Source organism: Zootermopsis nevadensis, unplaced genomic scaffold, assembly GCF_977971745.1.
Source record: "Zootermopsis nevadensis isolate Lab colony 2312 unplaced genomic scaffold, Znev_1.0 Znev_ptg000006l, whole genome shotgun sequence".
In the NCBI taxonomy this organism is placed as follows: domain Eukaryota; kingdom Metazoa; phylum Arthropoda; class Insecta; order Blattodea; family Termopsidae; genus Zootermopsis; species Zootermopsis nevadensis.
The window spans coordinates 6,547,736-6,570,612 of record NW_028259138.1 but is presented as its reverse complement, the minus strand read 5'-3'; the positions used below and the strand labels follow the sequence as shown (position 1 = coordinate 6,570,612).

The following is a 22,877-nucleotide window of genomic DNA, read 5'->3' as shown; positions in this document are numbered from 1 at the left end:
TGTGATCAAGGTTTAATATTTGTTAGATTCCATGGAATTATTTTTTTATATTTATGCCATATACTTTTATGATGAGATGCTATTTCAATTCATTTCAATATTTTGTGATAAGAGAATAATTTTTCTAACAATGTAGTTGAAAAAGTGACTGATCATAAACATAACTGCTTACTACTTTATTTTGTCTACTAAAAGTACCTTCATAAAATTAATTAAAATATTTGAAACCTGTCTCAGACTAAGTGCATATGCACATACATTGATTGTACAATTTTTCGAACTATTTTGACTTTCATTTGTTGATTTAAAAAGTATCTAACATCACCCTAAGTAGTGAATGTGTTGAAGCTGTCATTGGATTAATAATTACAGAATCCTGCAATTTTAGACAAACATGGATGGTGCAACTACAAAAGGGGTTGCTTCAATTAACAGTCACTGCTGACTACAAGCTGGCGCTCATATTTTGAAAACAACTTATAATTTATTATCACACTCTACTTATTAATGTAAAACAATTTAAGAAAGCGTCCACTAGGCATAGCTGCTACAAAATTCAACATGTAGTATATTAATGGTTCTGTGGGCAATCAGAGGCATTCAGATCTTATAGGACTACCAAAAGAAGTGTATGAACTTAAACTGGCTGCATAAGGAAAGTAGAATATAAAGGTTAGATTCTGCTCAAAATGTGGACATTTGACAATCATAATAATAAATAATAAAACCATCCCGCTACAAGCCATGTAGGCATTTGACAATCCTTATATCATAAACTGCTAAATATGTATTGCCTAGAATGAACATTATCGTCTGCATGATATAGAAGAAACTCCAAGGTGGGACTAATCAGATTTAGGGAATGGGACAATATAAAATAAAACAAACAATAAATTAAATTTACATTTTTATTTCCTGTATATAACATCATGTCTCATGGTCCCTAACCTCTGTTACATACACATTTAGAACAATGAACAATGCATAAAATTACTTGAATTGATTTTTTGGCCCATTGCATAAACTTTAAAAATTACAAATATTATTTCACAACATTTTATGTTCATTAATATGGTAGCATTTGAAGCAATTAATAGATAAAACATTATTTTATCTTTCACTACATATGCAAGAGCATATATGCATATGTGTATTGAGAAGAAGTAACACACTAAAAGAATTTAAACCACCTAAAGGCTCTAGTACTTGCTATCTTTGTGTTATCTCCACACAAAAATATTCAATGATACTGAACCAGTCCATCACAGTATAAACTAATGTGGTATCAGTTTGAGGATTGTCAAGAAGAACACTGCAACCTTATTTAAGGCAGACAGTCAAATATGTATAATAAAGTTCTCTTGGGCTACCACCTGACATGGCTGGTAGCCTTAAAGACCTTCATTATATCAAGTCACCATGACACCTCCAGACTAATATGTTTTAAAATGCAAGTCCATCACATAATAAAGAAGGATTAAACTCTATTTTTTAGTATCACTTCATAGCATCCAAGTAAAAATCCCATAATTACAAAGAAAATATATGAAGAAATTTATTAATTTTAACACTATGTAACATGCAATATCAAGCCTGACACAGATCTTAACAGCACTGGTAACATGCCCCTTCCAACACAGACAAGACAGTTTGTCTAACTCACAAGCATTAAACTTCAGCATTCAGAATGGAATTTGCCATAACAATAAATACTCTAGCTATAAATTTTGCTTTTGTCAATATGTAACATTTTTAAAGCACTGCCTTACCTTCTCTCATCCAGTTTTAAAACCAAGTCCTCTATTCCTTTCATATTTTGGACATAAACGGACACAACAAAATTATTTTGAGAAGTCTCAAATTTTAGTTTTAACCTAGTGACTGAACTGCTGTCTGTGCTACTATAACAAGTGATTAAATAAAATAAAGTATTTTAAAGTAGTGAATGTCTGCCAAAACCACTTGTAAGATTTTTGTAGAAAATTAAAAAACTTGTAAAACCCAGTTTAAAATATTAAGTTCTTCTTGATCAAACAGACATATTAAATCTGATGTTTTGGAGACAGATGCATTCTACAAAATGTGGGAACTTTATTTAGTATCAAAGATGCTGAATGTCAAAGAAAATTAAATTGCATTAATTGGCCTACTTTTATGCAATTACAGTCATATATACTTAACTATGACTACCAAAAACATTAATATAAAAAATAGGTATTTGAAAATAAAAATGTAATAATTATTACAAAATGTCTATACAAGTTACCTGCTATCCAACAAATAAACTGACTTTCTTAGAATTTCATCCAGTGATATTTCATAGGTAACATCCTGCAAATGGGTGGACCCCTCAAAGCCATCAAAATATGTCACTGGGTTTCTGAAGAAGCTTTGATTGATTTAGCTGCTCAAATATCAATTTAAATTGTTATTGCTGCTGAATGCAATAGCCCCTGCTAGGGAATCAATATAAACCATCATATTTAAAATACAAAAATTAAATTCATTCCCCTGTGAGTTCATGTGAAAACACAGTTATTTGATCACATCTATTGTAATTAAATTTTAAACAAAAACTTTCAAATTTCTCAGTCACAAGAAGAGCATGACAGGTTTAAGTAACGGCAATGAATGAACTGGTGTTCAGGGGAAAGATACACGTGTATAGAACCTTGATAAGCTATCAGTAATCCTGACTGAAATGTTTAGTGGTTTTTATCAGTCTCTCTAGCTGAATAATAGGATATTATATATACAATGGGAGTGACTGCATCCTTCCAAATCCTTAACTACTGATTATTTATAATGATCTTACAACCTCACTGATAATATATAATATCTGCAATTAAAACAATGTTGTCAAATAACATAAGGTTGAAAAATTTCATAAAAATAAAATGCAAAATATGTTAATTAAATAATTTACACAGCAGGTTTCACCATTTCAAGATTAACAACTTGTTATTGCATGCTGACGATGTCTAAAATTAAAAATTACTATATTCATTGTATCTGGAATTATGAGAGTCCAAATTTTTAGACAGTGCCTCATTACAAGCAGTTAAAAAACTTAAAGACTGCACCAACTAGGTAAGCTGTTCATGTATAATATACAAAATCAGTAAATTTTAGAGGCACTTCTATTTATAAAACACTGATTTCAGCCACACACATTAAAAATAATGAAAAGTTAATACTTTATTAAGAATTTTATAGCCTTAAAGTTGAACAGCAGCATGAATCTGTATAGGCTTTTTTTCTTTCAGGCATAGTAATTTGTGTCGTAACTATGATTTCCTCAGGCTTTTCTTACCTCAGTCTTCTGGAGTCCTAATCGAGATGAAAACGGTTTTCCAACTTCCAGCAGAACTTCTTCTGGTCGCACACGCCATGACATGTTATTGAGATCAGCTGTAACCTGCATTCGTCTATAAATCATAAAAGAAAAGTGTTGTATTTTTACAAATTAAAAGTATGTACATTTTTATAATAGTTTTTCATGAACTCATTTAATGGACAAGATTCCTTCTTGAGAATTTAATAATCACTCACTGGCCAGTAAGTTTTCTGTCTTTTATAAGTTCATTACTGCATTCAAAATAGTCTACAGATAGTTCTTTTTCCAAATTGGGGCCCTTCATAACTTCCTACTTTCATATGGTGGGGTTTGTATCCACCCAAATCTCAAGCTCGATGATCACCTCATGTCATGACTGTTGATTCAATATATTTGCAAGTATTCTCCACTCTGGAGGCTGTATCATTTGTGTGCAACCTAACAATGTGCCTTGCCATGGTGATGAAGAACCCAAACAATGTGTATATAATATAATTTTTGTATTGTATTTTACCAGTACAGCTTCCTCAAATAAAGTTTGACAGTCCAGATACACAATAATTTTTTATTACATTTTAAATGTTTATTAAGAATCCGCTACATGTTTCAACCATAACTGGTGATCTTCGAATGGTTCTCTTTAAGTGTTCGGAATTAATAGATATGACTGCTAATTTGTACACATATTTTCTGTTGTTCAATTCATCACTATGTAGATATTGACATCTACATAGTCCACTCTACTAAAATAGATAAGCTGCTTAAGACACTGTCTATTATGTGGTGAAGTCAGCATCAGAAAATGTGTTTGCAAATTAACAGTAATATCTATTTGTTTCAAACACTTACACATACAGGACTATGAAGTTGTGCTGTTTTCAAATCTGCTAAAAACTGTTCCCAACAAAAACAATACGCATTATCAGTTCATTCCTGCAACTAAGCAACAATAAGCACTTTTCTCCCTGTCTCTCACAAAAAAGAATTAAACATATTAAAAAAATTAAGCCTGTATCTTGTTTCTGCAAAGTCTGATGCTTAAGTCACATTAATACTAGACCACAAAAAAAATATTATTACATAGAAATACAAGTTGCCCCAAAAAATGTACACATACAACTATTACATATGTTAGTACTGTGCATACATGTTTTTGGGACACTCTTTATAATAACTTATGAAACTCATGGGTGAAAAATACAATATCAGTGATGAAGACTGACACTGACTAGTCAATGTCTCACTATATGACAATCGTCACCACAACATAACTCTCAGACAACCCATCTTCTTGATATAATTTTAGAATAGAGTAGTTTTAATATGTTATAACTTACTTGTATGCTATGCATGTCACGGTTATAGCGAAAGACAGGAATATTCCAAATGCAAAGGATGCATACAAGATCATTACGTATGCTTCTGCAAAAGGAGAGAATGATTCATTACAGTAACCATATTAAGAAGTAAATAAGCATAATTATAAAACTGTCAAAATGTGTGGATCATATAGTGTAGCTCCTCTAATAACATAACTCATAATATGCTAAAAAAACCATACAGCTTATTTTAGGGATAATCAGATAAAGCTTCCGTGCAGATCATGAAGCATATCAGTTTTTAATGCTTCTATCCATTATACTCCGTATACCTGGGTGTATTGCTTTCTATTCATGAGAAATACATATGAAACATTGCCCCTTGAAGTGTTCTTCATACAAAGCATGATCTCATAATGAAGCTGACGATTTACACATATTTTCAATTCCTCCAATAGGTTTTAATCAAACATGGTATTTGGCTCTTCTATTACATGAATAAACTTCATTAGTAAACTTCAGTAGTCTTAATTAATTATAAGGCACTTTTCTTGATGGCTTAAAAGAGCTTCTAAACTTTTAATAACAATGACCAATCTTGATGAAATGTGATATACAGAACTACTCTGTAATGTATTTTTTTTACGCATTTTGATCAAACTCAAATAGGATTTGCCATGCAAATGATGTATGCATTATTCACAATACAATGCTCATGCCTATAGCTTGTAGGTGCAATAGTCAAGGAAGACACAGTCTTAATGTCACACATTGGGTTTATATGCCTATTCTCTTTAACTTTTTTATTACTGAACTTCACAAAGGGGCACTCTTCTAATCAGCACTGAGTATCAGATAACACTTTTAAAACATGAAACACTAACAGGTAAACACATGATTGAAAGGAAATGAAGTAAAAACTTAAAGGAGCAATACTTACAAGCAAGCACCAAAAACTTTTGTGAGATGACAATAAAACCAAGTTCAAATGGCGGCTTAAAACAATACAACAAAACTAAAAACAAAGAACAAAGCACATTTATTTCACAGATATTACTTTCAAAGCACATATACAAATAATTAGGGGTTGAAAAATTATGCAACACACTACTTGTCAATTTGTAAATTCACATGTCATTTCAAAACCTTTGGAAAATTTACCATATTATTATTTTCATTATTATTATTCTTATTAAGTAAAAGAAATTATCAGTATATTCTATAAATGACTACAATACTTCAACAACCAAGGAAAGTATAAGCAGTTTTTATACATTACCTTTGGGATGGCAATAAGAGTAAATTAACAAAACTTAAATTACATTTTAAGTACTGTAATTTGATCATTTATTTTAAGTAATATTTATTTTAATTTATCTGGTTATTATACAACAGGCCAACATAATAACAAATACTAAAACACAATGAACAGAAATTACTATTGTAAAAATCTGCTCACCTGTGGATTACCCTTTTCTCAAGTCCTGGAAGTAACCTCAAATGCTTGTCTATATTTCTGTCAAAATGAAAATCCTAAATGGCTTGAAATTTTTTAAGAAATGTAAGGTGAAAAACTCCTTAACCTCAATATAATCATTGAATCTTTTGTGTGCAGACAATCTATAAATATTCTCATGGATGGATTCATTCTTCCTACAGTATAATGTTTCCATAAACATATGTATCAATAAGTAAGTCTACTGAATATTATGGGTAAAAGTTATTTTGCTTTACAAAAATTTATATTTTAAATTTCTTTACAGCAAACAATTTTATAACTAAGCCAATATTTTTCTTCAACCCATCAACATGACATACCTAAACAAACTTTCATAAAATAAAACAGCATATGTGAATATCCTGAGTTTTAGATATGCAGATATTTAGCCTAATTAACACATTTTGACTGGTTTGTTGCATGTGAATGTGTGTGTTTGTGTGTGGAGCAGCCAAGGCCTTAAAGCAAAACAAAAGCTGTGACAGTTGTGAGTGTCCCTAAAAACTCTTTGAATGATCATCATAGCATAGTTCCTTATTGTATGCCATGTATCAGCCTGTTATTTATGTGGGAGACAGATTATAATTCCAGATGCATAGTGATTTTTTTGTATGAGACACTTGTTAACAATTTATCTAGGGATTCTTATTTTGTGCTTTCTTTTTTACTATTTTTGTTGCTAGCAAAAGTCTTGTATCAAGATTACCACATGAATTGGTTTGTAGACTTTAACCTGGCATCCCACCTGGTTCATAGTTTTGTCGTGATTTCTTCCATTTTCTTCTATTTTAGTACAATATTTTTAAATGCACACACAGGTATTTATAAATCACTGCTTATGCTGTTGTATTTGTGATCAAGTGGGTGGGGTATTGTAATTAGCAGTAGTGCATTCTTAATTCTATTTGCTACAGATAAGATAGTAATCTGAGTCTTCACATGTAGCACAGCTGTTATTAAGTATCTTAATTGTTTGTAGTCACTACTGTGCCAGATGTACTGTTTTCTTCTTTCTTTGTTCCAAAGTCCAAAACACAATTGCAAGTTTATGTAATGGAGAGGGAGTCCATTTCTAAACAAGCTGTGCAATGAAATGGACAGACATCAATATTTTATACTGTAGCAATGATAAAACCTGTTACCAAGTCGAAAGTGCAAATGATTATCAGATATTAGGACAACAATTTTTTATTTGATGAGATGTTACATTTATATATATATATATACATGGAGTGCAACATCCACATGTACATAAAGACAGAGCATGGACTGTCATGAAACTCTTTGTAGCACCAAAAATATCATAACCTTACTTATATATGTATTGATCATTGGTTGGTTGTTATTATATTGCTTGTAAATTATTTATTTTCTTTCTCCTCATTTTATTTTCCTTCATGTCATTATTAGTAATCCCAGTCATCTGTGGATGCTATATAAGATACCATGCAATGAATGAAGTCTCCCTAGTATTACAGCTCAGTATGTTTATGTGAAGATAAAATGCTGAAATTACAACCAACAGATGAAATGATAAAAAATACATGCAAAATTTCTACTTAATTCAACAGAATTAATGATAACATATGTCTGAATTTGATATTTAAAGAGCTAATCACAATTAAAAGTCATATAGGTAGTCAAATTTTACATTTCATGATGCATTCATTAAGTGAACACAGTCACTGCATGAATGGTCATGGACTGTTTGAACACTGAAATTGATGATTCAAATTCAATTTCTGGCATGGAAGTATTTCTATGTCGTTGAGTGTTGTATTACTCTGTAACGATAGAAGTCTTGTGTTCAGCCCAGCCCCATCTGAGTCCTACAAAATGTCTGAGGATATAATTTGAAAGTTTATTCTGTACTGGAACAAGCCAGACTGTCCTATTCTTTAAAACTGAAGAACTAAAAGATAATGATAAATTCATTAGTTATACAGGATTTCATGTCTGTTATGTAGAATATAGGAGAAACTATGCATGATTTTATATTGTCATTCTGACAAAGCAAAGAGGTTATCTAGACTGCAAAAGTATTGTATTCTTTGGCTAATAAACTGAACGGTTAAGTCACACAGTGTCACATTCTGTTGAATGAACAATTGTGTGTCTTAACACAATCATTTACTTTGGTTCAGATACATAAAAATTGCAAAATAACTATGAAATGTCACATAAATTTTTGTCTATAATTCCATATTCCCCATATAAGAGACACAGCAATACACAAAATCATTTTATACTTACCATTGCTGTGGCATTCGGGGTCATTACCCATGAAACCACAAGGTGGGATATCAGGTGGTGGACCCTCCCTGCTGCCAGGCCAGTGAATTGTTTTGCCCTTGACGGGTGTATAGTTGCGGGACAGCCCATAGTAGTGTGCCACCACCTCAAAGCGTCCTGTGATGGGATCAAGGTCCAGCACTGAGTAGTCAGCATCCCGGTCCCCACTGTCATCAATCCTGACATGGCCTGTTACCCCTGTCAAGCAATAACACATGATTTTCTAATCACTGATGATTTTTCTCACTTTGACTTCATTTTTATAGACACTTATCAGCTATTTACAGACTTCAAGAAAGCCTATGAGTTTAGAGGGAACTCTGTACATTTTTATTGAAATTGGCATATCCTATGTTTAAATAAAACATATAGCGCAGCTCATATAAGTAAATATTTGCTTGATGTATTTGGATTCAGAATGGTCTGAAACAAGAAGATACTTTATTATTATTGTTTATCAATTTTGCCTTTAAGCCAGTAGGACGTTTCAAGAAAAAGAAGATTGATTGTAATTGAATGTAACACACTAAAGTCCTGTCTATGTTGCAGATCTGAATGCTGGTTTCATGCTATGAATTTATTAGGCAAAAACATAATATCATATAAGAAAACAAACAAAAACAACGGAAGCTCTATTAAGAAAGTTGGTCTAGAAACAAATGTAGAGGAAACTAAGTATATGCTCATGTCTCATCATCAAACTGCAGGACAAAATCATAATATGAAATAGATAACTTCTTCAAAAATGTAACAAAGTTAAAATATTCACATATGACAGTAAAAAATCAAAATTATATTTACAAATAAGTTCAGAAATCATTAAATTCGTGGAATCATTGTTACAATTCCATTCAGAATATTTCATATGCGACTTTCCTGTCTAGAATCCAAAGGTTAAAATATATACAAAGCTAATTTCACCCATTGTTTTAATTCCACAGTCATATAAAAATATAAAATGAATTCTAATCACAATGTTCTCAATGCAAATTATAGCCTGTTTTCTAATTTTACACAATATCTGTTGAACTTACAAATATCATGTATTATTTTCTTGGTGCAGTGATAATTTTTGTCACTTGTGTATATGGTACATTTCTGTTCCATAGAATCATTGTAACAGACGTAATTTGTCAGTCCATAAAAGTTTGTTACACCAAACATTTACTGTATTGTGCTTGCACTTGTAAAAACGTTTGAAAAAATGGACTTTCATTAAGCTGGGTATGGTCATCGTGCCCTTAGAGACTATCAATATTTACACAGCTTTTAAGTTTACTACCATAAGCAATATCAATGAGTCAGATATGCAAACATATGAAGTGGGAGTGACACATGCCAATATTCATATTATAATAAATGGACTGGAGTAACTAAATCATCATCATCATCATCATCATCATCATTAACTTTACGGATTAGGCCATTGGGCCAGATCCATCTCCTTGGGTTAATCACAGCTGGTCCTTCCAATGTTTGCTCTGTCATCCGACGTTCCCTCTTCCTGATAGTTCGTAGAGCTGTAGTCTGTGTGGGGTTCTGTGTGGAGGAATTCTGGTCACGTGTTCATACCAATTTTTCCTATGTGCACTGATAATGTTGCTGATGCTCTCTATAATGAACTTTTTATCAATGTCTTCGTACCATTTGTGGTCAAGGAGTGTGTGTCCTGTGAGTGGTCAAAGTAATTGCATTTCTGCTGCCTCTAATCTCTTTAGCTGAAACGCCATAAGCGTCCGTGTCTCAGACCCGTTGGGATGATCAGTGTTTTATAACATTTTAAAACAAGTTTCTGCACTTAATCTCTTCAGTAAGTTTTTCTTAGTTGTACCTTTGAGCTGCTGAAATTTTATTAGTTTATTATCAAAATCTTTGGGAGAGGAAGAATTCACTTGTTCTCTAATTTTTGTACTTCTCTGAGTGAGTTCATTCCCACAAAAGCCTAAACTTTAGTTTTCTCTGAAGAAATTTCCAAGTTATATTTGTTTGCAATGTTAATTTATACACTGCTCTTTGCAGATTATCATCAGTCATATAATTATTAATTTATAGTTCTTGTTAGCCTTTACACACAATGAAGCATATGAAGTAAAGTATGTTCCATAACTTCTTCCATGAACCATTTGTTTGAGTTGGTATTTTATGGTGTATGAAGTTTTAAACTTACCATGAAAGTCACGATTCCACATGCGTCGAGTGATGGCAGTTCCATTGTGGATATCTTCTCCTTCCGACAGTGTTTCATTCAAAGCCATACCAAGTAGGTACACACCATCATAAAAAGCACCAACAAAGAAATTTACCTGTAGACCATAAAAAGTGTAGAATACATGACACAGATTAATGGTTTTCAATCATTATATACTGCAATGCTTAATAGTCACACTAGTTTGATTCAGAATGGGTTTGTGTAACAAAGTTTAAAATGGAAGTATGTGATATTTATAAAAGACTTGGGAGAATGTGAATGCTAAAACAAATTCTGATTGACATTAAATGTTAAAGAATTTAAAGTTAAAGTTGTGGATTTTAATATAAAGAAACAACTGTAATATAATAGCACATAAATGGAAAATAGCTTTTGTTACCACAGTGACCCATTACTTAAAGACTTTGTAATATATCTATCTGATCTAGTATTTATATTGGTTTCATTATGTAACGTAAGATGCTATAACCCAACCTACTCCATTTACATGATTTTCCCTGCTAATATATCATTCTACATTGTAACAGTCGGCATATTTTGATTGCAGGCTGAGTCATGTCTAGAGCTTGGTTTCTGAGACCTCACAATTTGATTATCTTGTACTCTATAGCTTTTAATTTTTATTCAAAATTTTCTACCAGAATATCAAGAAAATATCACATAATATAAGTGTGTGATACATAAAGTATTTGGATGATAACATGTGACATCACAATTTTCAAGTTGTCCCTGAATAAACTGAAATGTGTAGTAGTTTAAGAAATATTAAATCAATGAGTAACTATTGTATTTAGTTTTTAATGACTATGGAGTAAACATAAGCACATGTATGGCAGGTAGCAATGAAATACCAGCCTCCTATTAGATGAAAAATGAGAAAGTGATCTTCAAACATGGTTCAGATATTACAGAACAAAAAGCAGATGGAAAATTTGAAGTATGCATAGGTTCTATATAGCCTAAACTACAGGGACAATCACTGTGGTTATTTGTGACAAGTAGAATGTTACAACATGGATTAAAATCTACATCAGAGTGCTCTGAAATTTATCACATAAAAAACATTCTGGAAAGAATGTTTTCATACAGATAAAAGTCTTTGCTTCCTAATTTGCCTTTAAATCTACTACAGAGCCACTGTTAACTATGTATAGCGCTGCACCTCTTCCCCCTCAGAGAACGTGTAATTGTAATCTTGTTGTGCTAGGCGGCGTACACTGTCAGCAAATTCCTGGAACTTGGGACTTGTAGGTGTTAATAGTGATACACGCAGAAGTGCTTCATATGCCTTCTTGGCCATGTTATCCTGAGAATCCCTCACTTGCCAGTCATGATCACTCCAATAAGGACCCTGTTTGGCAAAAATCATTACTGTAAAATTTGTCTTTCTGATGTAACCAAGTACATCTAACAATAATGTTACAATAACCCTGATGGACTTTCAAGATATGTTGCAATTGTTTAATTTCTTTGAAAAATGCAATATAAAAATTGAGATATCCACAAATATTTTATAATTGGAAGAATGACATGAATTGTTATGATGTATATGAGTTTCTCTACAAAACTGATTATATGACAAGTTTTTTTACAGCTTACAAAATTACAGGAGTTCTAATCAGTTCACGAAGTTATATGAATTTTTCTATAAAACTGATCAGATGATACAAATTTTTCTTTACTAGATAACATTTATTTACACAATACATGAGATGACATGAGTTTACCTACATAACAGACAATATGACAAGAGTTCTAAGCATTTGACAAAAGTACACACATTTTCCTCAGATCTTATTCAGTGGTATGTATGTACATATATTATTAAAGTATCACTCTTCTATTACACTAATTTTATTACATTTATGCATGATGTTTGTTGAAGGAATATTGGTATGTCAGGATTGTAAAGTATCTTGGAGCAAAGTTTACTGATTCATTTACTTATGAAGCTTGTGCAATGAATTGCTTTTGCTTGTTTTCCTTTTCAGAGAATGGTTTTAATTCTGATAAACTGCAACTTATGTACTAAGATAAAGCTGTTGTTTGTGAGGTAAAAATGTACATGTCTATGTCATAATTTGAGGACTGAACTAGAAATTCAGCCTAAAGTCCTTGCTATGCATTAGTCATTCACTTAAATATCATTAGTAGTTTTACTAGTACAAGTTCTATAATGGATTCTTAATATTCCATTCAACAACTGTGTGAAACTTGATCCCTTACTCTATGGGAAGAATATGTATTGTAATAGTTTAAAATCATAGTGCCTCAAAGAATGTTTGGGCCTATGAAGGAAGACACAGGTGATCAATTTTCAATATTTCATAATGAGAAACTTCATTATTCAGGCCTGTGCAGTACACCTAGTAGTGCTAGAATAATGAAATCAAGGATACAAAGGGCTGGATAAATGGAAAAATGGAGGGAGACAAGGACTGCATAAAGAATTTTGCTGGGGGAAACTCTTGAAAAATGTCCATTTGATAGACTGAGATGACTGGAGAATAACATTAAGCTATCAGTGTCTATGTTTATTCATGCTTTAGTGAATGCTCCTTCCTTTTTATGAGACCTGTTTTTCATCAAATTGTGATGATTTTATACCTGGAATATTTCTACATCCAGGAAGGTCCAGTCACCACGAGTCATCCCAAGACCATATGCTGCCAGCATAAACTTCCGCACAAGAACACCGCGGACACTCAGGATCAAGACTAGAATAATATTAATATTTCCCTCAGCAACTACAGCAATGTACAATGATCTTTCACACATTATAATATAGACAGAGTATATCTGAGAACAGAGTGCTGAGAAATAAAGACTTAATGACAGGAAAGAAAAGACTTATATCATGACACGAGCAACTTTACAATTTGTACCCTTCACCAAATATTATCAGAGTGATCAAATCAAGGAGTATGAGATGGTAGAACACATAACGTGTAGGAAATAATGAATACAAAGTTTTAGACTAGAAAATACAAGGGGAAAAGATCATTTAAGAGATTTTGACATCTGCATCAATGGGAAGATAAGTTTAAATGACTTTTAAGTCCAGTGGCATTCTCTATTGAACATAGTAATAAACCTTTGGGTTGCATAAAATGCAAAGAATTTCTTGCCCATCTAAGTGATTATTTCAGCTTCTGATGAAGACACTGGAGTGTAATAATTGTAAATGTGATAACAACTTACCTCTTTGATGTCCACATCTGTCTGTCAACAAATGACTACAAGTTCTAATTTATTTTCTTTTAATTTTAAAATTGTTAGGCTGGGTCACATATTGGACTCTTACAAGATTTTCTAAATTTTAGAATGAGTACAGACAATCATGTTTAGTAACTTACTAAAGCAATCTTTCCACCTGTCTACGATGCCATGTGAGTCCACGAGCAGATCCCCATTCTCATCCTTGATCGAATGTGTCCTAGGTTTGTAACCCTTCTGAAATTCACTTATACTTCTATACAACTCTCTGATGTTTTTATTTTCGCTGTTAGTTTACAGCTCCCCTATCTGATCTCTGAGATACTCCCTCTTCTTATTCCTCAAGGTTCTGCTGCTTCCACGTCTTACACTGACATACCTATTCCTATTTACTCGCATATGGGCCTGCAGCCATTGGAATCTAGAGTTCCTCCTCCGACTTACCAAGACAGAGCATTCTTCATCAAACCATGCTTTATTTCACGAAATTTTATGATACACTACACCCTCCACAGCTGAAATTTTCATGTTATCCCATATATTTTACCAGGCCTTATTGATGTCTACTTCTCTATCCTTTGTATTCTCTTCAACGTTTTCTAGGATTGTAAACGTATTCTAATTTTTTACCTGATACTCTTGCTTAGTTTCTACATCGCTCAGTCTTTTGATGTTGAATTTCTCAATTCTGTCTATCAGCCCCGGTTACTTTTTGACCGAGAGTCTTGACCTCAATTTTGCTATCACTAAATAATGGTCAGTATCATAGTCCGCTTCTCTTTAAGATCGCACGTCTATGATGTTTGATTGTCTCCTCCGATCGATTAGAATGTGATCAATTTGATTATGGGTCATCCCATCAGGGAAAGTCCAAGTGTGCTGGGAATAATAAATTCTTTTCGGGCTACGGGCCGTGTAAGGTAGCTTAATGATAAGATATGGGAATGTTGTGCTTTTGAAAATCAGATTTTTGGATGTGACAAAGCTCACTAATCTTACCCCATTGTCATTACTAGATTCATGTCAACTGTCACTCCCTATAGTTGATTTTAAATTATCTTCCCAACCAATTTTGGCATTGAAGTCTCCTAGCAGAATTTTTATGTGATATCTACTAAACTGATCAAATACAGGAACTAATTCTCCATAAAAGCTATCTTTTACCTCATCATCCTCATCTTCTGTTGGTACATGCACATTTAAAATAATAATATCACAACATCGACCACGAATAATTAAGTATGACAGTCTATCATAAACAAATTCTACTTTTTAACTGCCCACTGTAGATCTCTTTTCACTAACAATACCCAAAACCTGTTCCCAGGCTATGGTCCTTATTCCCTTTCCCATGGTGTAATATGTAGTTCCCCTTTGTGAGTCTTTCATCATCAGGCCATCTAACCTGTATTCCTGCAATATCCAAACTATAATTCCCTATGTCCATAGCTAATGTATCCCATGCCCCAATTCCACATAGGCTCCTCACATTCCATGTTCCAATTCTCAGGCCCTTTAAACACCATCTGGTTCGAAAATTCATACAATTCATCCTATTCTGAGGCTTTGCTGTTGTTTCCGTAACATAAAACATTTTTACGGTGAAGGGTTGTTATCCCTATGCCCAATTTCCAAGCTAGAGAACCACCCTTATCATAGAATTTGACGTTTTCTCGACAGTGAGTCTTCTGGGTTGTTGCGTTATGTAGTCTGGTAGACGTTTACCGACATTGCTGCCTCCATCAGCAGGGCGATGACTCATCACCCACCGCTCTAAAGACGGAGTTAGCAAAGACCTCTGAAACGTCAGTAAACTTCTACCAGACTACACAGCGTAATAACCCAGAAGACAGGCACCTTCGCACTCCTTATCGGTTGTCTGCAAATGCTTATTAAATATATTTGCTGTTGCTCCAACTGCAACCTGAGGATGTACCTTGCTTGGTGATGGGGGCCCACCTAACATGGCATTTCTACAATCTGAGTAAATCATTAGAAATCATTTAAGCTAATCACTGTACCTGATCAGACTTTCATAGTTTACCTCAGTTCTTCCAGAGTACTTTCTGAGCAGTACCTTGAAACAAACCACATCCCACTCCCCCAAAATCTCTTCCAAAGTGTCATTATTATTTTGTACCTCTGGCGTACATACTGGCGTCCTTAAGGTAGTGGTCATACTGCTCCTCATCATTGCCGTCTAGCTCCCGAACAAACCGCAGCAATCCCTGCTTCCTGAGGCCATGCTCCAGGTTCTTCCCTGCAACACTCAATGCACATGTGCACTACAGTGATGTACATCAGTTGTGGGGCCCAGTGTCCTAGACCCATCCTGTCATAATCTTATAGATTCAAAATAATTTTAACCTCCTTTCACACTTTAACCCTTTGATAATTATGAAAATATATTTATGAGTGTTATGAAAGTGGATTCATTACTGTGAATCTACAAGGGATGGGCATTGTGCAACATGATGACACCCATCATGATCACAAAGAGGCAATTTCTCTTTATGGTAGAATCAAAGCCTCTGGCAGTTCCACAATATGTAGTTTATGATCCTTGGTATCAAAGAAACAAATGTTTGGTCAGACTCTGCACTTGAAATGTCAGTATTTAATTGTGTCAACAGCTCCTTTTTGTTCTAATAGGTGTGTTACGTTGCACAACAACAATGGTTAAATGTTGGTGTGTCATGCACAGCCACTGCGACCAACTGTATTTACCGAACAGCATTGCAAACAGGTTCCATTTAAACAATATTTTCAAATTTGCCTTAGAATATGCCATCAGGAAGAAAATTGGGGCAATTTGGAATTTAATGGGACACATCTGTTTTGGTCTATGCTGATATTAATCTGTTTGGTGATAACATAAACACTACAAAAGCGAACACAAAAACACTCTTAAGGGTTAGTAGTGATGTTGGTCTAGAAATAAATGCAGAAAATACAAAGTATATGATCATGTCTTGGCATTAGAAATCAGGACAGAACCAGAATATAAGGATAGCTAATGAATCGTTCGAAAACATGACAAAATTCAAGTACTTGGCGACGACACTAACAAGTCAGAATCGAGAGCAGATTCAGCTCAAAATCTTTTGTCATCCTGTCTCATATGAAAAAATCTAAAGATTAAAATATACAAAAATGTAATTTTGCCAGTTTTGCTGTATTGGTGTGAAACTTGGTCTCTCACTTTGAGGGAAGAACATGGATTGAGGGTCTTTGAGAACAGAGTGCTGAGGACAATATTTGGGCCCACAAAGGAGGAAAATGGTTCTTGGAGAAAATTGCATTATTTTGAGCTTCACGGCCAGTACTCCTCACCTCATATTGTTAGGGTGATTAAATAGACGAGGATGAGGTGGGCGGGACATGCAGCACGCAAGGGGGAGGGGTGTTTATAAGGTATTGGTTGGGAGACCTGAGTGGAGGTTACAGCTGGGAAGACCTAAGTGTATATGGGAGGATAAAGTTAAGGTGGACCTTAGGGAAATATGAATCGATGGAGAGAAGTGGATGCAGCTGGCTCAGTGGCGGGATTTTGTGAACACGGTGATGAACCTTCTGGTTAAATAAAGAAAGTGGGTTATTCTTTGACAAGTCGAGTAGACAATCGACTTGTCAAAGAATTTCCTGCGCCATTGAGTGAGTGAGTTACAGAATTAGTCTAGGTCTAGACCATAGAAAACAGAGGAATCTGATCTGAAAGCTTTAGTTATGCTAAGAAGTACTGCCGGGAAAGAATCGATTGCTGCTTAAGAAATTCTAACAACTAAAGGCAGTATTTACTGGCAGAACAAGTATTAACAAATATTAATTTTCAAGACAAGTACTATGATGAAAGACATGATACAATATTTAAAACTGTCTCACCACAATTCCAGCTTCATGCGAAAAACATTCTTTGCATTTATCATTTATGAAATTTTTAATGAAATTATAAATAACAAGCCATTTTGATTGGTGTCATCTGTTCCATCTTCAGTTTTTATATATGCCACCTGGGGCAGTGTCCCCATCGAAGTAAGAACTGAAAAGGTGTGCTCTTTGGAGGTCAACCCCAATTGCTAGGCCACGGCTCACCCCAGCTTGGCATTACCTTATGTCGACATCGTTTGCTGCTGTTCGTAAAACATTTAACGATGCGTGTCCTAACATGGAAGTGTCGATTAAGACAATACACCGACTGTTGACAAAATGTCGGGGAACAGGAAATGTTCCTCTGTGACAAGCGGTCATTAAGCGAAAACAAAACAGCTGAAATAACAGCAATGCGTCTTCGACAGCATAATACAGTTGCGAGAATTAAATATTGCCATTGGTTTCTTAGTTTCGTGCGTGAAGGGATTTATGTACGACAGTTAGGATTTGTTTTAAAAGGGAACACTCTGTATAAACTTGAGCTGTAACCGAGAAGCTCTTGTTTCAACATTTGCTGTTGTTTCTCTTTAATCAGGGTAGAACTTTAAAGTATTCTTGGAATACGTGTATTTGGATGGGCTCAAGACTGTGCAGTAAAAGCTAGGACAAGAAGAGGCGTCAAAATACCATTTGTTACTATAGAGACGGCGTCACTTAACAGGAGCGTAGATACATCTGTGGGTAAAACAGAAGAACATCGTTCCCCTACGACCCATTCTGATTGCGCGTTGCGTGCTTATCCGAAGCAATGAACATAAGACGGACGAGCCGTAAATTAAATGGGATCATTATCTTAAAAGGTTTCTACTGGACGATTTCGGCATTTCCTCAATCCTAGAATCGCATTCTACGATTCGGATTATAAGACTGGTTTGTATCCTCGCTGGTTAGCCCATGTAAACCCCCAAAACAGGGGCATCATGGAGATGGAGATTTTGAATAGTCATTTTAATCTAACAGGATTCAAAGGTGTGACTGGCGTGCAGAGAACAGTCTGTAACAAGGGCTCTAGTTTTAAGTATAGCAAAAAATAAATACTTATATAAAAATAGCGAACGACTAGACTCGTGAACTGTTCGGACATCGTACGACACGTTGTCCCTTACCGTCCCAACTTCTCTGTCAAACCGAGGGTGTGTAAAATCCAGACGAAATTCAAGTTCGTTTGTCTCTTCGGTTTAAACTCACAGTATCTGCGCAAAAGTAGCATACAGCCGGTTCACTCTGTTCTTTCTTCACACGATTTTAATGCTTAAGTCGGCTATTGCAATATTTCATATCAGATTCGTTTGTGATCACAAAAATCTGTATTTCAGTTAAGAATTTTTATTTACGTTAATAACTAAGCATAGCCCTTCTTGAGAAACTAATAGTCGCTCATCTGGCCAAATATTTCCCGCCTTTTATGGAATTAAGTTCATTGCCATGTTCAATAGCGCCCGTCACTGAGGTTTCCCGATCAAAATGATGTACGAATTTCTTAATTCCACCAAGCACGCTAAGTATCTCCCCAATCTAGACCTAATTCTTCTGGGCTTAAACACGAGAACAATATTACTTTACTTGAAGAGTATAAATTATCATGTTCTATGTAGTCAATTTTGTGTCATGTCTCATAGGTCAAAATACTTTCTCCAACATTTTATTCCCAAATACTGACAAATTATGTACAGAATGTTCCAAAAAAAATGTATAAAATTTATACAAACATTCAATGAATGAAATAAAGACATTTTAATTAACTAAACCATTACCTACGTCAGCACTGGCACTTAATGAAGATATTGCGGTACCATTTGTTAGTGTAGACCACACTAGGTCCCTCTCGTAAACACAGTAAACAAAGATCGATAGAAAGTTTAATATTACGTATTATTATGTGTATACATCTTTTTGGGACACTCTTTATGATACACGTATAGTGTTCGCGGCAACTAAATTCAATGAGGTCTTCATGGGTAATTGCCCGCTTAAGGTGGCCGTAAAATCTGACGTTTCGAGAGCCGTCTCGATCCTCATCATCACGGATCATCTGATAATCACCGAGGATCATCTGCTTCCTAATGATGTGAGCCAATGTGGCTCTCGAAATGCCTGTTTCTTAAGGCCACCTGACATGGCTGATTACCCGTAAATACTTAATTGAATCCAATTATGTTCCTGAAGCTAAGTTCCACATAGGTATGAAACGAGGCGTTATCGATTGACATATTTTAGCCTTTAGATTTCATATAGGATACTGAATTTATTTGGCTCAGCATAGGGACCAATGGTGTACTCTTGTAAATACTGTGATGAACTTTCGGGTTTCATAAAAGGCTCTTAATATCTTGAACAACTGAACGATTATTACTTTCTCAAGAACAGTAGTTGCATGAGTTAAATTTTATTAGGACACGGAAGATGAGTCTTAATTGGATAATGACAAGCATTTCCCTAATCAGTATGATCTAGTTTCATCATGTAGTGCTTAGGCCCTATATTCTAATATAATGGTTTGGTCTACAAGCAGCTGATGCATGAGATAAAGTCTGGAATATCACCTCACACTAACCCATACGTCTTCATGACGTGGTACCTAAACACAGGGATAATTATTCATATATATAATAAAGCATAATCATATAAAAACCTTTTCTTATCTTCACCCCTTATCCCCCTTCCTTTTTTAATCTTTTAGTGCCCTTAGTTCTTCTGCAAGTACCGCTAAAAGCTGCATAATGGTAGCATCACCTACAGAAATGAGTGTCATTAGTGCATTACGAGGAATTAGGCCAGGCATTCATAATACAATGTACATACTGAAATCAAACATAAACTGTATCCTATTACATACATATAAGTAATGAATATACTTTGTATAATCCGAAAAAGATATTAGTAAGACGTTGTTTTTAGCTTACCTACTGTGAGCGAGAAGAGGTCAGAGCGATCCACAATAAGCCCAACGTGTCTCCAGTTGAACTGCTTGAAGATGCTGCTAAACACTAAACGCAGGCGACACTGGCAGTAAGACATTCGGGTCAAGGTGGCGTACTGCGTCTTGTCCTTGAATATCCCCTGCAATCACACCCGTACACAACTTTTCACCCCCTGGTGCCAGTTCTGTGCCTCTGGGTAACAGAAACTTTGATGGCGAGGTATTAACTGCCAGTTATTTAGCTCATTGTAAGATGAGAGACCGAAATTATAAAAACTTATTCTTGTACAGCGTGTAATTTATCCAATCTGAGTGAACAAAATTTTGAACCCACGAAAAATTTGTTTAAATTTCTTTTGACTGTTGTGTAGTGTTTCGAGTATTTTAAATAAGTTATTTATATATTCTTTGAAGAAAGTGCACAAAATGAAAGCATACAGGGAATGTCGTGTTTGCCTCTTCTGTACACCTGACTGCTCGTAATAACTTCAGAACAACTAGTCCTTTTTTTATTACAGATTGAAGCATCTCTCCAAACGTAATCGCGCCATTTTAAATTTACTGAAATTGGAGCAGCTGAGCGTTTTTTTACAAGGGAAGGGGGCTAAATACATTTTCAACGTACCTCAGTCATTAATGAGCATATTCAATTCAATTCAATTCTTTATTATTTGTGTGCAGTATCAACAACCAAAAGGCCAATTACAGATACAATACAGAGACGAACACGCGAACAAATTAATAAATATAGAAACGTAACAACAAAGGGAATATAAAATACATATTGTCACTAAATTTAATACTGGGATAATTTCCTAAGTATTTTGATTACATTAAATTTTGGCTTGAATCTGATAATTACTGATCACTTTACAAAGAGGCACTATTAGGTCTACTGCACTGTCTTTATAAATCAAAAATGTTCTGCTACGTTCCGTGAAAATCAGTTGAAATACGCTGTAGATGATTAAAATATAGAAGTAATGATAATAAGCAATAAAATACCACCTAGCTTCTTTTTTTTATAAAACTTTTATGGTGTACCCTCCAAAACTTAATTTATATGAACATTATAACATCATAAATCAATAAAAAATGACATCTTAGCAAAGTTTCATCACTACCTGTGTCACTGATGGTAGTGGCTCGTAACACTGAGTCCGAGAACCGATTCAGAACTTCAGGGGATAAAATTCTGCTATTCTTTTGTTCCAGCTTCTACAGATATAAAATAACTGAATCTTCTAGTCTTTATTGTATGCTGCTTGAAGTTCTTCACACTAGCCCCATGGGTAAAATGTACGACTTAATCATGTCGGGGCTGCGAACTAAAATGATACGTACTGTAGCAGACATGCTTAAGCAAGGATGCAGACTTATGTGCACTGCTGAAACAATGAGCATGAATATCACTGTTGCATTTGATATAAGTCTATTCCCTGCTCTGCTGATGTCATCATCGCCCATGACGCGGAGTAAAGATAATGAACAACTTTGGAATCGTACTGTACTTCAAAGAGAACAATTTCCAGTCGTGTGTTAGTGTTACTACTGACAACTCCTTATGGGTATTTGTTGCATCTCTTTTTGCAAGAACTCGCATGCTTGTCTCTGCAGCAAAGGAAATATCTCCCCCTTCCATTTTTACTATTGCACTCACAAGCAATTAAAGTCTTGACAGAACGACCTTCACTTGGTCCAGGCACTGCAAATTCTTGTGACTGTGTAGCAGCAATTGTTCCATAAACTTTATCACAAAACTGTAATTCTTCTTTAAGCCATAGAGAATACGAATATGGCTGCCTCCATCATCAGGGCGATGAGTGGCCTCATCGCCCTGATGACAGAGGCAGTAAGGACCTCTGGAACGTCGGTAACCTTCTACCAGACTACACGGCGTAACAACTCATAAGACAGCCATTTTCAGACTCATCGCCGTGAAAACCTCAAATCCTATATAGAAAATATATTTGTACCGCATAAATTTCTCCGAATGTCTAACTTTTAACCAGCGATGATTAATTTGTGATGTAAACAGTTCCACTGTGTTTTTTATCCTGCGTTGTATAACATCAGTACAACTTTGAAGGCCAAATTTACTAATGACATTTGTCAAAAAATGCTTCGGAGAGCTGATAATATGTGGTCCTCCAGCT

The 22,877-nt window shown here is 34.5% G+C and overlaps 1 protein-coding gene across 4 annotated transcripts in view; it reads right to left on the bottom strand.

Moving 5' to 3' along the window:
• LOC110837454 (atrial natriuretic peptide receptor 1) overlaps positions 1 to 22,877 on the bottom strand; it is a 65,155-nt gene that overhangs the window by 17,394 nt on the left and 24,884 nt on the right. For all 4 annotated transcript variants that reach the window (XM_087343624.1, XM_087343623.1, XM_087343625.1 and 1 more), the window contains exons 4-11: positions 20,705 to 20,861; positions 16,012 to 16,131; positions 13,263 to 13,372; positions 11,818 to 12,006; positions 10,614 to 10,749; positions 8,408 to 8,644; positions 4,675 to 4,759; positions 3,314 to 3,428 (exon numbers count right to left, since the gene is read on the bottom strand). In XM_087343624.1, the coding sequence (XP_087199750.1) occupies positions 3,314 to 3,428; positions 4,675 to 4,759; positions 8,408 to 8,644; positions 10,614 to 10,749; positions 11,818 to 12,006; positions 13,263 to 13,372; positions 16,012 to 16,131; positions 20,705 to 20,861 (1,149 nt within the window). The remainder of the gene's footprint in view (positions 1 to 3,313; positions 3,429 to 4,674; positions 4,760 to 8,407; positions 8,645 to 10,613; positions 10,750 to 11,817; positions 12,007 to 13,262; positions 13,373 to 16,011; positions 16,132 to 20,704; positions 20,862 to 22,877) is intronic.